General features: G+C 44.8%; 2 protein-coding genes across 2 annotated transcripts in view; both read right to left on the bottom strand.

Annotated features, from left to right (window-relative positions):
• Nucleotides 1–9,503: 9,503 nt before the first annotated feature.
• On the bottom strand, nt 9,504–13,264 carry eef1akmt1 (EEF1A lysine methyltransferase 1). The gene is made up of 5 exons (XM_076104969.1): nt 13,221–13,264; nt 12,468–12,604; nt 11,469–11,551; nt 10,619–10,905; nt 9,504–10,352 (listed from the first exon to the last, which is right to left on the bottom strand). The coding sequence occupies exons 2-5, from the start codon at nt 12,600–12,602 to the stop codon at nt 10,222–10,224; spliced, it is 636 nt and encodes a 211-aa protein (XP_075961084.1). The 5' UTR covers nt 12,603–12,604; nt 13,221–13,264; the 3' UTR covers nt 9,504–10,221.
• A 1,128-nt stretch (nt 13,265–14,392) lies between these two features.
• The window catches only part of xpo4 (exportin 4), a 46,194-nt gene continuing 44,551 nt past the window's right edge, over nt 14,393–16,035 (bottom strand). Inside the window, exon 24 of the mRNA XM_076111436.1 lies at nt 14,393–15,983. Within this exon, the coding sequence (XP_075967551.1) occupies nt 15,786–15,983 (198 nt within the window). The 3' untranslated portion in view covers nt 14,393–15,785. The remainder of the gene's footprint in view (nt 15,984–16,035) is intronic.

The raw sequence follows: 16,035 nt of genomic DNA, 5'->3' as shown, positions 1-16,035 counted from the left end.
GAAGCCAGTTACATGTCTCCTGATGGTCCCACAACAGCCGATGTTCTTTTTGGACAGATCAGTGAAGAGAGCGGGGCTCGTGTAGAAATTGTCTGTGTACAACGAGTAGCCGCTACCGAGGAGAGGGAAAGGCAAAAGGTCCATCACTGCTGAGTAACTCAGCCCATGGCCTTTGTTGGACTCACTTTTACCTGCGTAGACAAAGAAGTTCCAGGTATAGCCTATCGATGAATCAGCCAGCACAAACAGTTTGTAACCCCACTTTGTGGGCTTGTCCTTCATGTACTGCTTCATGCTGATACGGGCTTTGCTTTTGACCATCCGCTCGTCAATGGACACATTCTGGTGCGGCTGGAAATGGGCTTTGCAGGCGGTCACCATGTCCGTGTAGAGCGGCTTGATCTTGAACAGCCGGTCGTACTCAGCAGTGTTCCTTTTTTTGTCATTCTCCTCGTCCTCTTTTGGGTCGCTGAGGTGAAGTGACCACAAAATGGACTCAAAGCGGTTCCGTGTCATGCTGTCACCGGGGAACTGGAAGTTGTACGGACATTTCTTCCTCCAGTAGTCAGACCTGTTGTGGACCGCCACAAGGCCAGTGAAGACGATGATGGAGAGGAATATGTAAAAGTCCTTCACCGTGAGCACTTCCCACTTCAACTTCAACCCAGCTTGCTTTTTTTTGGCAGCGTTGGCATTCGTGTTGTCAATGATTTTTCGGACAACAGACGCTGAAAAGAAAAGCTGGAAGAGGCTGATGGGCGACCATGCTCTGGTGGTGTCGAATGTGGGGCCTGGGGTCCTGGCCGGCTTGAACCTGAGAGGGTCAGGTTTGATGCACTCCTCCTCTCTGTCATGCCACCTGTCCCCCTCCTCACTCTCTGGAGATGCCAACCTACTCTTTCCACGCTTGGTAGCTGGAGCAGAAGCTCCCACAGAGGAGCGTCCTCTCTTCTGCCGAGTGGTCGGGGGAGGTGTTAACGACTGGGTGGGTAGAGCCGTGGGGGGAGGGGATGCTGCTGGCTGTGGGGCCCTTGAAGGTCCTGGGACACGGGGGGCAAGGGGTGGCTCGTAATCCTCATCACTGTAAACCAGAATGTGGAAGAAAAACAAATGTATTCAATCAGTGGTCTGGTTCTGAAATTGTAATACATGTAAAAGCAATAAAGTGGTATAAATACACACCACTGTGCTGGGGAACGCGCGCGCACCCACACACACAAAGACACACACACACACACACTATACAATCTGACCATAAAACCTTTGCCCTGAGAAAGCTAGATAGATAGAAAATTCGACACCAATAAATCGATACATATAACATTTATAAGACGATCATACCTTTCCGATGATGATGATGGATGATAGTAATCCGAGTCACTGCTGTCCGGTGTGTTGTCGGAATGCACGAGGTCTTCTTCGTGTGAGGACGAATCATGAGGACAAACATTTTCAGGGTCCTCCAGCATCTCCTGGACTTCCTCCGTAGGGACATGCGTCTTCGATCCTTGTTTCAACATCTTTCTCAAAATAAATTTCAACTAAATAGTGAAAAAATAACCGTAAAACGTACACACGCGACGCTAAATCAAGATGCAGCTGCGTGCTGCAGGTCACTCGTGCGTAATGGCGCATGTTCTACTCTCAGGCCAAATCCCAATGTCCCCCCTTACGGGATACATCCCAAGTCTCTTATTTGTCATTTCCTCTCTCCTCGCATGGTTTCCTTGCGTCTCTCCATGCATCCCTGGGGGGAGGGACTAAGACGCAAGGAAAGGACACAAGTGAGGTAAACGGGGATGCAATTAAGAGACTTGGGATGTACCCACGGACTCACGGACTTTGAGGCCCGCTCCCGCGAAGTCCGTGAGGGTTTAGGGATGTCCCACTGTTAAATCGTCAAGTGTTTGAGGCTCCCTTGCAGACATTTTGAGCCCTTTATGAACCCTTTCCGTAAGTCAGCATGGTATGCTGACTTAACCTAAGGGAATTACCCACAAATCATTGCAATGTGACGTTAAACACGGAGTAACCAGTGGAGCATGGAGACATAAAGAATCAGAAACAGAACCGTTTATTGCCATGGTGTGTTGAACATACAAGGAATTTGACATGACGGGAGGTGCAAATATTTAACAATCAACAATCAGTGCAAGTAGAAACATATTTAAATTTACAGAGAGATATAAAATAAAGTGAAATATAAAATAAAGTGCACAAACGAACAGATGACAGGACTATAAACAACAAACAGATGACAGGACTATAAACAACAAACAGATGACAGGACTATAAACAACAAACAGATGACAGGACTATAAACAACAAACAGATGACAGGACTATAAACAACAAACAGATGACAGGACTATAAACCAGTGAGATGTAAGTGTAGTGTAAAAGTGTCGAGTGTAAAATAGAAGGGATGCAGGGGAGTGACCGGTAGGAATTTGTCCTGGGGATGACAGAGTCAGTGGGGGTCCCGGGCTCTGTTAATGAGCCCGACTGCGGATGGAAAGAAGCTGTTTATGTGACGTGGGGTCTTGGTCCTGATGGACCTCAGCCTCCTACCAGATGGAAGGGGCACGAACAGTTCATGTCCAGGGTGAGAGGGGTCGGCTACAATCTTTCTTGCTTGACTCAGGGTCCTTGAAGCGAACAGGTCCTGGAGGGATGGCAGATTGCAGCCAATCAATCACCCTCTCAGCAGAGCGAATGATGCGCTGCAGCCTACCCTTGTCCTTGGCTGTGGCTGCCAGCGTACCAGACTGTGATGGCGGAGCAGAGGATGGACTCAATGATGGCTGTGTAGAAGTGCACCATCATTGTCTTTGGCAGGTTGAATTTCTTCAGCTGCCTCAGGAAGTACATCCTCTGTTGAGCCTTCTTCGTGATGGAGCTGATGTTCAGCTCCCACTTGAGGTCTTGGGTTATGATGGAGCCCAGGAAGCGGAAGGACTCCACCGCGTCGACGGGGGAGTCACATGGGGTGATAGGGGCAGGTGGGGCTGCATTCTTCCTGAAATCCACAACCATCTCCACTGTCTTTAGAGCATTGAGCTCTAAGTTGTTCAGACCGCACCAGGTCACCAGATGGTCAGTCTCCCACCTGTAGGCGGACTCATCCCCACCAGAGATGAGTCCAATGAGGGTGGTGTCGTCCGCGAACTTCAGGAGCTTGACGGACTGGTGACTGGAGGTGCAGCTGTTGGTCTACAGGGAGGAGAGGGGAAAGAACGCAGCCTTGGGGGGAGCCGGTGCTGATGGTCTGGGAGGCTGAGCTGTGCTTTCCCAGCTTGACGTGCTGCTTCCTGTCAGACAGGAAGTCTGTGATCCACTTGCAGGTGGAGTCGGGCATGTGCAGCTGGGAGAGCTTGCCCTGCAGCAAAGACGGGATGATAGTGTTGAGAGCAGAGCTGAAGTCCACAAACAGGATCCTGGCGTAGGTTCCTGGGGAGTCCAAATGCTGGAGGATGAAATGAAGGGCCAAGTTGACTGCGTCGTCTACAGACCTGTTGGCTCTGTAGGCGAACTGCAGGGGGTCCAGGAGTGGGTCGGTGAGGGTTTTTAGGTGGGACAGGACAAGGCGCTCAAAAGACTTCATAACCACAGAGGTCAGGGCGACGGGCCTGTAGTCATTAAGTCCTGTGATCCTTGGTTTTTTGGGGACGGGGATTATGGTGGAGACCTTGAAGCAGGCTGGTACGTGGCATGTCTCCAGGGAGGTGTTAAAGATGTCTGTGAACACCGGAGACAGCTGATCAGCACAATGCTTCAGGGTGGAGTGGGATGAGAGGTTTTGTTTTTTAAAAAGCCTATTTACATCTCTCTCCAGAATAGAGAGAGTCGTCACTGGAGAGGGGGGTGTGGGGGGGGGGGGGGACACTGGGATGGGTGATACAGAGGCATGGGCCCCTGCTGGGCTGGGGGAGGGGGACCTGGTGGTCTGGGACTGGTTGATGGAGCTGTGGGGGATGGGGTCAGGGCTGTCCCATTGTCTATCAAAGCGACAGTAGAACTCGTTCAGCTCGTCTGCCAGGCGGTCGTTCATGGGGGGGGGGGGGGTTTAGGCTTGTAGTTATCTGTCTGAGACCTCTCCAGACAAAAGCAGAGTCATTTGCTGAGAGCTGGTGTCGCAGTTTAGCGTCTCTCACCGCCTTACTAAACCTGTACTTTGACTCTTTATACAAGTCCTAAATGCCTGATCCTTTTGCAGTCTTAGCCGTCTGAGTTCTGCTGTAAACCAGGGTTTGTCGCAACTCAGCCTGGTGCTTGATGGAACTTGATGGGGTAAAAAAGGTAAACAAAGAGGACGGCTCACGTGTGTTCAGCCTGTCTCATTAAATGTACTCAGAAACATTAAGGGTTAAAGATGGAACAAAAAATAAACATGAAATCAGAAGATATTTATTTATTCATCAAATATTTGATTTTGTCATTGAAGCTGTTTTGACAAAAACGAGTAAATAGATGATATGAAGTTCTCATCTAGTGAGGAAAGAGCCTGAAGACGTTCACATCAGTACAAAGTATAAAATAAATACACACAATTATGCATCATATTTCTTGTTGTTTTCATGGTAACATATGTTGCAGCAAAGTGTTGTCCCATTCATATTTACACCATCTCAAGCCTTCACAGTCTCTCACACTCACCCAGTGACCAGGTGACGTCAGTAAGTCCTTGAGGGTTCAGGGTTTGAGGGTTTAGGGGGGGGGGGGGGCATTGGGATTTGGCCTCAGGCTACATCCATACTCCTCCGTTTCTATTTGGAAGCAGATTTGTCAAATACAAACGATCTCCGTCCACACGGCCGTTTCAGCATCATTCTCGAATTGATCTGCGTCCACACGGCAGCCTTCGAAGACGGGCAGCACGTGACCATTAACGTACACTGGGCATGCGCGTGACGGTGTAAACAGGAAGTAGATTGGTTGCTGAGTTTTTAAAAAAAAAATACGACAGTAATAAAGTAGTCTTTAATAATGAAAGGTTGTGTTTGATACTTAAGATCTTCCTCTAAAATATTCCTCTATAAACTCAAACAGACAGTTCGTGGAACATTTTAGAAGTTTTATTTTTCAGACTTAGTTACAGCGCTGCGGGTCTTTCTCTCTCTCTCTCTCACACATCAGATTTACTTGAAAATCAACACTTACACGTAAACATTTACTAGATTATGGGTCCATAAACTGCTCCATCTTTTAGGTCACAACTAAATCGCGAGTTGGCAAATATACGCGCGTCGTGAACACTTCCCGGCCATTTCACAACAACGTCCGTGAAACAGTGTTTGTAGTCACACACGGCCTGTACATTCAAAGAACGTTTCCCCTTTCTGTTGATGTAGTCTGTAGAGTTAGCACGTGGTTGTTTCACTTCGATATGTGTACAGTCAATGGCCCCCAAGCATTGTGGCATACCGTGTGTTTGGAAGAAGTTGACCACAAGGTCCCTCACTTCAGGCTCGGTACCCGGATGTACTTGGGACCCAGGAAGACGGTGATGGCCCTACAGACTTGTCGGATGATGACTGAAACAACTTGTCGAGATAGTCCAAATGCATTAGCGGTTTTCCGGAGTCTGCCCTCGTCACTCGGGTAATACAACGTGCACGCTACCTTTGCAAGTACATCCACGGGCGCCCTCATCGTGGTTGTTGCTCCGTCCACATGCGGACGTAATATTTCGCTAAGGTTGATCAATGCCGATCTGGACATTCGAAAGTTTTCCTCGCCATTCTTCGGGAATCATAACTTCATTGATGAAATTATTCCACCAGGCGCTCGTTCTTCCTGGCCTCACCCAAAACCGGCGCTCCATGTGCGGCTGATAACGCCTCTGGACTCGGGAATTAAAAGCAAGCAAGGCTTGCCATTCGTTATCCATGTGTGACGAATCAGGGACGGAGACGTCATGGCCGCTAAGGACCAATCCAGTAGCGAACACGGGTGTGGGCGTCATTTCTTCTAAACATCAGTTTCCGACCGTCCACACTCAAACGCAACCCTGGAGTTTTCAAACACCTCCAATGTCAGGGGAGTTTTCAAACTTGTCCGTTTAGGGTGCTCCAAAACTCCGGCGTAGTGTGGCCGCTCAGTGTAAACGTGGCAAAACATATGAGTTTCCAAACAAAAACGGAGTATTGTGGACATGGCCTCAGGCTGCATATGAAGACGCACGGGCTTATCTCTGCGAAGGATTGGTTGATTTCCATGGTGACCCCTCTTTCCACGCGTTGGAGCCAATAGAATTGACCTATTGTCACACAGATAAGATTGACAGCACTGGTAGCCAGACAAAATACAATAACGCCTCGCGTATCGTAGGATCTGATATGCTGAAAGTCAAATCCTCTCCCCTGCTCACCCCTCCCTAGTTCAGCCCCCCTGATGCGAGTTAGGAACAAGAAGGTGAACAGAACTTGTAGCAATATTATGGAATATTGCATTTTCTTCACGACAACATCAAAAGGTGAGTTGCATTTTATGATTATAGGCCATAAAGCGTTTTTTGTTGCTGGTGTTCGTTTGCTAATATCTCGGTCACGGTTTGACTGAGAGATATATTGAGAATATTTCTGGAATCTGTGTGTTGGCGTGCTTTCTGCTATCTCGGTATTATTTTCGTAAAATAAGTCATTATGCATTTCTTTAGATTCAGAAATCAGGTTCAAGGTAACAGCAGTAATCGTCAATCACTGCACACTAAGCTATAAAAGATGTGATTTAACGAAATGTTCATTTGAAGCCTTGCACACTTGAATATCAAAAGCCCTCAACCGTTTGACCACGAAGCTACCACAGTGAAGAACAGCAACATTTTAATATTAAATGAAATCTTCTCTTCACAGATGACACCAAACCTCCAGCAGTGTGAACACATTCTGGCATTTAGTGCGCAGCTAGGAGAGGAATTCAGGACACAAAAGCGTGTAAAATTAAATACATTTTATTATTTAAAAAACAAATCATTCATCCCAGGACTCCTGCTGCATCCATCTGGAGGAAGATACAACATTAGAAACCACATTAAAGCGTATAAAACATTACGATATAATGAAGCACTCACCTGCTACGGTCTCAGACGAGACTTGATCCTCATCCATTTGGCCTCCGGATGAACACTCTGGGCCTGTGGCTTGTAAGAAGCAGAGGGCCGCTGGGGGGCCACGTAGGCCTGCTTCTGTGTAGGGGGCCGCTGGGGGGCCACGTAGGCCTGCTTCTGTGCAGGGGGCCGCTGGGGGGCCACGTAGGCCTGCTTCTGTGCAGGGGGCCGCTGGGGGGCCACGTAGGCCTGCTTCTGTGCAGGGGGCCGCTGGGGGGCCACGTAGGTCTGCTGCGGCCTCCCGACACTCACTTCCTTCTGGTCAGTGGGTTCCTTCAGCCGTCTGATAGCGTAGCCACCAAAGGCCTGAGGGATGTTGTGGGTTCTGGTCGGGGCAAATTTCTGACCAGAGGTCCCGGAACTGCTGGTCCCGGAGTCAGGGAGGTTAGGAACATTCACAGGAACCAGATTGTTTGGGTATGGGCTCCCAGCCTGGCTGGGGTTATTTCTAGATCTCTCATTTTGGAGCGATGAGAAATAGGACGGTTTAGATGCTTTAGATCCACGATGTGGCGACACCCTTACAGCGCGGCCACTGGCTGAGGTTTTCGTCCGAGCAGGGATCCTTCGTGGCCCAGCAGCACCGTCGCTGGACGACTTCATAGACTTCGGATAACCTTTTCCCGGTGTTTCAGAAACAGCTGAAGCTCTCTGTGCTGCTGACTGATGGGAGGCAGGTTTGAAGGAGTAGCCTCCCCTCGGACTCTGAAGAGATCCAGAACTGCTGGACTGAAAATTGCTCGTACTTGGTGTACCCTGCTGAGCTGGCCGAGTTCTCTTCTCGCTAATCGGAGTTTGATCGTACCTACCGAGGGAACCACCACTAGCAACAGAAAGGCCAAAGATCTGCTTTTTTGGAGTCTTTTGCACATTTTCCTGATTCAACTTAGTCGTTGGTTGGTTAGGTTTAGACTCCGAGCTGCTCTGCGCCAACATGACCGAAGCATAGCCACTGTTAGCTGTCTGAGGAGAACCAGAGGCCTGTCTGAGTTGATTCTGGGGATAGCTGCCACCAACTCTACCCTGCTGCGAGAAGCCAACATGTGTGTCGCCATTTTGTCTCTGATCTGCAAGAGAAACTAGAGTATAAATCTACAGCTAGTAAATCACACCAATGAATGACAGCGACATCTGTGTGTTGCTCACCTTGTGCAGCCCACAGACTACGCACAAGCTCTGCTTGAACTAAGCAAACCAGCAAGATCCTGCACAGAAACCAAGACGTCCGGTCAGAAACAGTTCAGCAACTCAACAAACACTGAAAATAGTTTCAAAAACTTACCCCAAATGAACTCCACAAGCCATTCCTGCTATGCATGTGTGTGCAGCAGAGAGGGAGCATTTATTGCAACCTGCATCCAATCACTGCCTGATACGTCTCCTGGGACACCTGAGAGTCAATCAGCCAATCAGTGCAGGAAGCTGCAGCTCCACAGCAGAGGCTGTTTGAAATGAGAGAGAGCCGGTGTGAATGTAGGGGAACAGGCATGTTCAGAAGAAGGAATTAAAAATATGCAGTTTAATTATATGACACGTTTGTACTTTTTTTTTTTGTCTGTTTCGTTTTTGTGAAACTCTGAGTGAAAGGGTAGTGCATTAGAATATCAGCCTGCACCTGTTCGGTCAGTATGGTTCGTTTTCCCTTTGAGTGAATGTCTTATTGTGAAGGGCAAACACGTCATTACTGTAGAGTCCCAGGGGAACAAAAACATCCTTCAAATGTGTTTGAATCATAATTATTCATTGTCTTCATTAAGCAATGAAATATTGGCCTCAAGGCACAGCTTTGAGTTACTCAAAACATTATTCACACAAGAGCACTTCATGTTTACAGGTAGAACAAAAGGCATGGTGTAGTTTGTATATATGGTATTAAACCGTTGTAAACTTTACAGGTGCAGGTGATGAGTTAGTCCTGTGGAAGCTATAAATAGCCTCAGTCCGATAGAACGACAGCTGGTCAGTTGAAGAACCTCGTCGATGCAACATCTCACTTCTTCTTCACTGCTGCTGGAACGATCGGTGGAGCGGACACACTTCTCCATATGCAAACGCATGTTTAGCCTTTTGACCCGTGGGAGTGGAAACGAGGCTCCACAATGAATGAGATGTTAAAACAGAACCAGGCGCACGTGCATCTTTACAAAGTGTTTGTGCGTCCAATAGCGGTCATGTGGCTAGCAGTTAGCATGTGGGACCAGAGAACACTGAATCCTCATTGAGGATAAATATATTAAAAAACAAGCTACAAAATAACACCTCGGGGAAATGCCAATTAAGACTTTTTAAGGGTCTTAATTGCAGCTTGATTATTAACCTTTAACACTGTTAAAGGTGTTTATTCTCTGACTGACCCGTTACAACTGAGCTACATTCTTCCATACAGTTCAGGGACGCACAAGACACAGATTTTATTAAAAAGAACGGTCACAATCAAAGCAAATGAGGCCAAAGTATGCCGAACTTATTCATTGTTTGTATAGATTTCTGCTGGATCCTACATTTCCCACAATGCATCTGTTTAACATGTGTTTCAGTGAGAGCCTTCTGATGCCCAGGTCCGTAACGCACACAGGCGTCGTGTTAGAAACGTGTCGTCTCCAAACTACCCTGATGACATCACCATGACATCACCAGGGGGTATTTATTATAACAGGAGACGTAGTTCCCCTTTAATTGACTGATATTAAATAATCAATAGATCGATACAGAGCTGTGACATGTCAGGAAATAGTGAAACATGAGACGCATAGTTTACTACAGCCGAAGATCACGAAGTCCAAAAGACAATTTTAAATGATATAAAACACTTTGGAGAAATATTTGGCTTTTTTTTTTTTACTTGATTACCGTCTGAAACTATCAACCAAAATTTACGTAAAATCATTTTTCGTGGGTTAAATAATCATTTTCGTAGAAAGCCAGCCGGTTATCAAACACTCTCTCATGAAGTCTTTGAGTCATCAGACTCAATTCTTCTCACAGGTCAGAGTTCATTTCTTAATTGAACTCCTCGTTTCCTCCGCAGGAGTCGATGCTTCCCCTTTGACTCCCCGACAGGAAACAGGAAACAGGAAACCGTCCGTGTAGAAGCAGCGCTCATGTCGGAGAGCTTCAGGACAGCAGGCGAGACGGATAGTTGACAAAACAGCGGAAGTCGTTGGACAAGTTTCTGTTGTGTTCCGGGAGGAAGCTGCACATGGTGACGCCCAGAAGCTCTTTGGCCAGTTTCTCCATCACGGCTCCTTCAGGAACAGAAAAGAATAAAACATAACACAGGAAGTAATCTGTTGCTGCTCCATGTCTCAACTAGAATACAGGCTTAACTATTTAAACCTGTACACATGTGATTATTAATAATAACCTCTCACCTGTACACATGTGATTATTAATAATAACCTCTCACCTGTACACATGTGATTATTAATAATAACCTCTCACCTGTACACATGTGATTATTAATAATAACCTCTCACCTGTACACATGTGATTATTAATAATAACCTCTCACCTGTACACAGCAGCACCTTGCCTTTGCTCAGGTACTTGGCGGTCTGGGACACTTTGCTCAGACATTCCTCGGAGAGGTACGGCGGGTCGGCGAGGACGACGTCGAAGCTCTTCGGGGCGACGTTCTCGAGACGCAGCGGCTCGTTGTAGTCGTAGAAGACGAAGTCGTCGCCGTAAGCGGAGAAGCGGCGGTCGAACTCCAACACGACGGCGGAGACCCGGTCGGAGCCGACCACCACGCCCTGCTTCAGCTTCTGGTACACGCTGGGGGAGCTCACGCACGCCACCCTGCAGGGAACAAGACCACATCTGGAGGCTGAATGACGGCGGAGGGGAAGGTTGTAGTGGTGGTTTGTTGAGATTAAGTTCAGACCAGAGACCAGAGACTTTGTATTATTCTCTTCAAAAGTGTCTCAGTGTAAGTTCATAATGCTCAGAGAATAAGAGAAGAGTGCAGTGGATGTGATGTTTTTAATACAAGTCATCTTTTACATCACTTCAAATGGAATATGACGAAAGCAAAAGAATGAATTATACCAGTTTTCCACAATAAATGTTCTTAGAAAACCTCTCGGCCTAGTTTGGTAAATTTGTTTTCATAATGCCGTTAAGAGTAAAAGTCGCCGTGCGGGTTCCAGACACCGCTCTCCTCCTTCAGGAGCATTTATATCGACTGAAGGAAAAACGAATACACCGTGAAGTAAACCATCACCGACCGACCGTCAATATATACCGTGATATGAAGAAATCCTCAGCATTTAACACACTTTGACACCTTTAACACTTCAGGTTAGAGGACTAAAATACAGTTAGTGTGAGTGTGTGTGTGTGTGTGGGGGGGGGGGGTTTACCTGCCTCCCTCTCCAGCTTCTCGTACGACCTCCTCAGCCAACCGAGTCGCCGTCTCGTCACTGTACCAGAACTGACTCATCCTCTGGAGACACAAAGGCAACTTTATTTGTATCACACGTTTCAACATTCAGAGTGCTTCACATAAAACCATTAAAAGCATCAAAACACAAGACAAAGAAAAGGAGATTTAAAAACAATTAACAACATTGACTGAAACATTAAAAACAGTGTAACAAACACAAGCAAACACATCAGCGACATCTGATGCTGCACGTTTCTACTTCTGCACAGAACACACTCGTTTAACTCGCTGACATTTAAACATTTAAACCTACAAACAATATTATTAATCTGATGACACTCCTGACATTTTTTAAATTTTAGAAATGAAGATTTATTTTTTAAAGCCTTGTTTGTTACATTCACTGTGAGTTAATCTGTTGATTGTTTTGATTACGTGACGTCTTCACGTTTCCTTTTGTCTGACCGACAAAACAATAATATTTAATTTTCAATAATATAAAACAATAAGACTTAACAATAATAATTGTAAAAATAATAAAATAAAATAAATTTGGACTTTAGTTGAGTAAACCACTTTCTGATTAAAAAAGATTTAGTTCACAACAAAAAGTCCCCAAAAAGATGATTTGTTGTTTCATGCGTGTTGTGACAAAAGGAACAAAGAGCCTTTATTTTACAAAAACTAAATCATTTAGAATCTCTAATTCCTTATTTAAAACTAAATAAAGACCTGGGTTCACCTAACAAACTGCAGCTTCACCTTTAGTTCTACATCATGTGTTATTAGTTGATTTATATTTTGTATTAATAACTTGAATCTATAAAGTAACTAAAGCGTTTTACCTCTGAGAAGTAGAAGTAGAAAGTAGCAGAATACCAAGTAAAGTACAAGTACCTCAAAATGACACCATCGTGTCCATAAACACAATGAATCTGTGTACATTAACAACATATATGTGTTTATATCTGCTCACCCAGTCCTCCTGCACGGCTCCCACAGAGAAGCGGTCTGCGGGCGTCGAGCTGCTCGTCTCGCTGTAGAACTCCTGCAGAGCGGAGAGAGCTTCAGCCGACAGCGCCGGGACGTCGTCGTCGCTGCTGTCGCTCATGACTGAAACATGCAAAACAATAAATATGTTTTCAGATTCGTAATAATCCAACTGATCTACAAATATTATTCTTTAGTGTCGGTGTCACGTTTCTCCACACAGCAGGAAACGTATGGAACCATGAAAGAACAACACTGAATACATAAATATATATATATATATTCATATACATATATATATTACAGTTACAGGACCTGAATGTCGATTTCCAAACATATTCAAAATATAAAGTTATTAAAATGAGCTTCACCAGCAGCAACATTAAAGTGATGAACACATGAATGCATCAATAATACACAAATATGATATATATATATAAATCATTATAAAATGGGTACTTTTACTTTTGATACAAACACTTTTGTACTTTTACTTTAGTAATATTTTAAATACAAGACTTGGAACAGAGTATTTGTACCCTGTAGTGTTGTGATTTTTACTGAAGTAATTCATTTCATAAAAAGTACTTAACGCAGAATATCTGAATATTTCTTGAATGAATATTCTGTAAATAAACTGCTAATTAAATACAGAAACCTTCACTTGTGAAGTATCCGCTTCTTACAACAAACACAGAAAGCTCAATCATTTATAAATGTAGTATTAAAGTGAACATACCTGATCAGCTCTCCAACGCTGCTGTATTGTGAGTGGGAATGGTCGCGGAATGATGACGTAGTTTCAGAGAGTACGGAATATGACGAGGGACAAAATACTCGGCTACGCGGTTCGTCTATCTGGGACCAACTGTTTCATTCTCCAGCTCGCTGTCTTTGGTTTTTTAATCAGCCGATAAACACATAAGATGATTATTTTCATCTGTTGAAAAAATATAATATATATAAATATATATATAAATTTAGATAAAACCTGAATTTTATTTTAGAAATAATTAAAATAATTATTGTAGAGGGTTTTGGATAATTTGCAGACGTACAGTAAGGGACCTGTAGATCCTGAAAAAAAGGTTAGATGTGTGATAATATCTAAATTCAGGTTGTTGGGTGTAGTGCTGGAACGAAACTATATACATTTACTGAAGTACTTGTACTTTACTGAAGTATTTTGTTCTCATGCCACTGTGGGAGAAAGAGACAAATATTCTTTCTACAATATAACATTTAGCTACTTTACTAATTAAGACTTTTTTTTACATACAAAACATATGAAAAGCTTTTAAAATAGATTTTAAATGAACTAAACAACTCAACAGTTTATACAAGTAGAGCTGAAATGTTTACTTAATTGATTAATTTCTCAACTTACAGAAATTAATTGGAAAATATTTAATAATTAAAGAAGTCATTTTTCATACAACAAATTCCTGGTTTCTGTGCCTTTTAATAATGTTAATGTTTTAGTAATGTTTATTTATGAGTAATAATGTTGAGGTTTGAGGTAAACAATCATTGTTAAGGTGTCACTTTGGGCTCTGGATAACTGTGATGCCATTTCTCACATTTTTAATCAATTAATGGAGAAAATAATCAGCAGATTCATTCGTAGTGAAATGATTCAGAATGAGCTCAAACTACAAAAGTAAGATCCTGCTTCTACATGAACGCACACGAGAAACACTAGTCTAAAGATGTAATATACAAAAGAACAGTCACAGTTTGAATACTTTAACTACATTTGACTGATTGTACGGACATACTTTTACTCTAACAGAGTATTTGTCCTGTGTGGTATTAGTACTTCCTCTACTCTGTTAATCATCAATAAGTACTTTTCCTCCAGATGCTTCTGTGTTGAAGAAACGTGCGAACAAAGTGAAATGTTACACGATAGAAAAGTGAAATCAATAACTTTATTTCTTCCTAAAACAATGGTTGCACTCCTATAAAGGAGACGGCGGAGGCCAGAACGTTTTATACAATAACTTTATGTACACTTTTACACGTCATTAACAAAACCAGTTGAGTGCTGCGAACGAGGAGGTTCTCCAACACGATGCTGCGACAAAGTGGCTCTGCTGCTTTTATTTGGTTTGTTGTTGCTGTCCGTCAGCTCAGTCTCTGCTTCCAGTGTGTGTGTGTGTGTGTGTGTGTGTGTGTGTGTGTGTGCTGCTGCTGTAGAAAAAATACAACAGGAAGTAAATCTGTTAAACTTTAGCGGTCCGATCCTCCGTCGAGCCTTCTGGAGTCCCGGAGGAGAAGAAGAAACTGTCGACATAATACTACGATCCAAAACACAGAAGAAGAGAAACATCAGACGCAGGAAGTCGCTCCTCCTCCTCCTCCTTCTTCTTCTTCTTCTTCTTCTTCTCCTCCTCCTCCTCCTGCCGTCCAACTGGCAGATAAAAACATTTCATCATGTTTTTGTATTTAGTTTGTCTCTGAACCAACACTCCTCCTGGTTTCTGACTTTAAAACATTATAATATATTACACCCTTTAGTGAATCAGAGTTTGGTTTTTCTGTCGTCACAACAAACAAACGTCCTGCTGTGCAGCGTGGTCAAGCACCCCCCCCCCACACCTCACATGCGTGTGTGTGTGCGTGCATCCGCTGTATTCTTGGCGAATGGCAGGCACCGCTTGTTGTCAGTTGATGACAAAATAAGAAATAAAAAACCTGCACACACAGAACAATCATCAAAACAAAGGCACTCTGGGAAGGATTGGGGCGCCGTGTGTGTGTGTGTGTGTGTGTGTGCATGTGCATGTGTGTGCATGTGTGCATGTGTCGTGACATTCTTGAAATAAAAAAATGGCCCCTTTTAAGTCTTTCATCTACAAAACCTCACACTGGAGAAAAAAATGTCTCCTGCAATTTTTAAATAACAGCAACTTGTTTTTACCCTCAAAGTCACTCTGAGTGTGTGTGTGTGTGTGTGTGTGTCTGCATGCGTGTGTGTGTGCACATGTGTGTGTACAGGAGGTGATGGAGGAGTCGACCACCTCCTCCTCTCGTCGCCGTGATCCGTCTGTCGTGTCGGTCGACAGCGACTGAGTCCGTCTGCTCTGCAGTCCAGTCTGCATGGTTCCATCTTCATCATCATCAAGTCTGTCAATCACGCTGGACCGGAGGGGCGGGGATTAAAAGCCAAAAAAAGAAATCCGAGGAGGTGAAAACATTCCGGCATGAGACGGATCCCTCAGCAGGTAGAGAGACAGAGACGTCCTCCAGCTGACTCTTTTTACCCAGAGTTCATAGGGACCAAGCAGGAGGAGGAAGGGGGTTATTTCACGCAGAGCAAGCCGCCCACGTTGGCCACGAACTCCTCCAGGCTCTTGAGGAAGGCGACCTTCTGCTTGCGGTCCATGGTGGGCGGCGTGCTGCTCGCCGTCAGCGTGTTGAAGGCGTCGGCGAGTCGCTGGTAGACGACGGCGTCTCGCTGAGAGGAGAGCAGCGTCTCCACCAGCTCAGAGTACTCCGCCTGAAGAAGAAACACGTTTATGTTCATCATGCTTTAAAACATCAGCCCCTCA

The sequence above is a fragment of the Anarhichas minor genome, unplaced genomic scaffold (assembly GCF_050575085.1).
Source record: "Anarhichas minor isolate MPS153535 unplaced genomic scaffold, ASM5057508v1 ptg000004l, whole genome shotgun sequence".
NCBI classification, from domain to species: Eukaryota; Metazoa; Chordata; class Actinopteri; order Perciformes; family Anarhichadidae; genus Anarhichas; species Anarhichas minor.
This window is presented reverse-complemented; position numbering and strand designations above follow the sequence as displayed.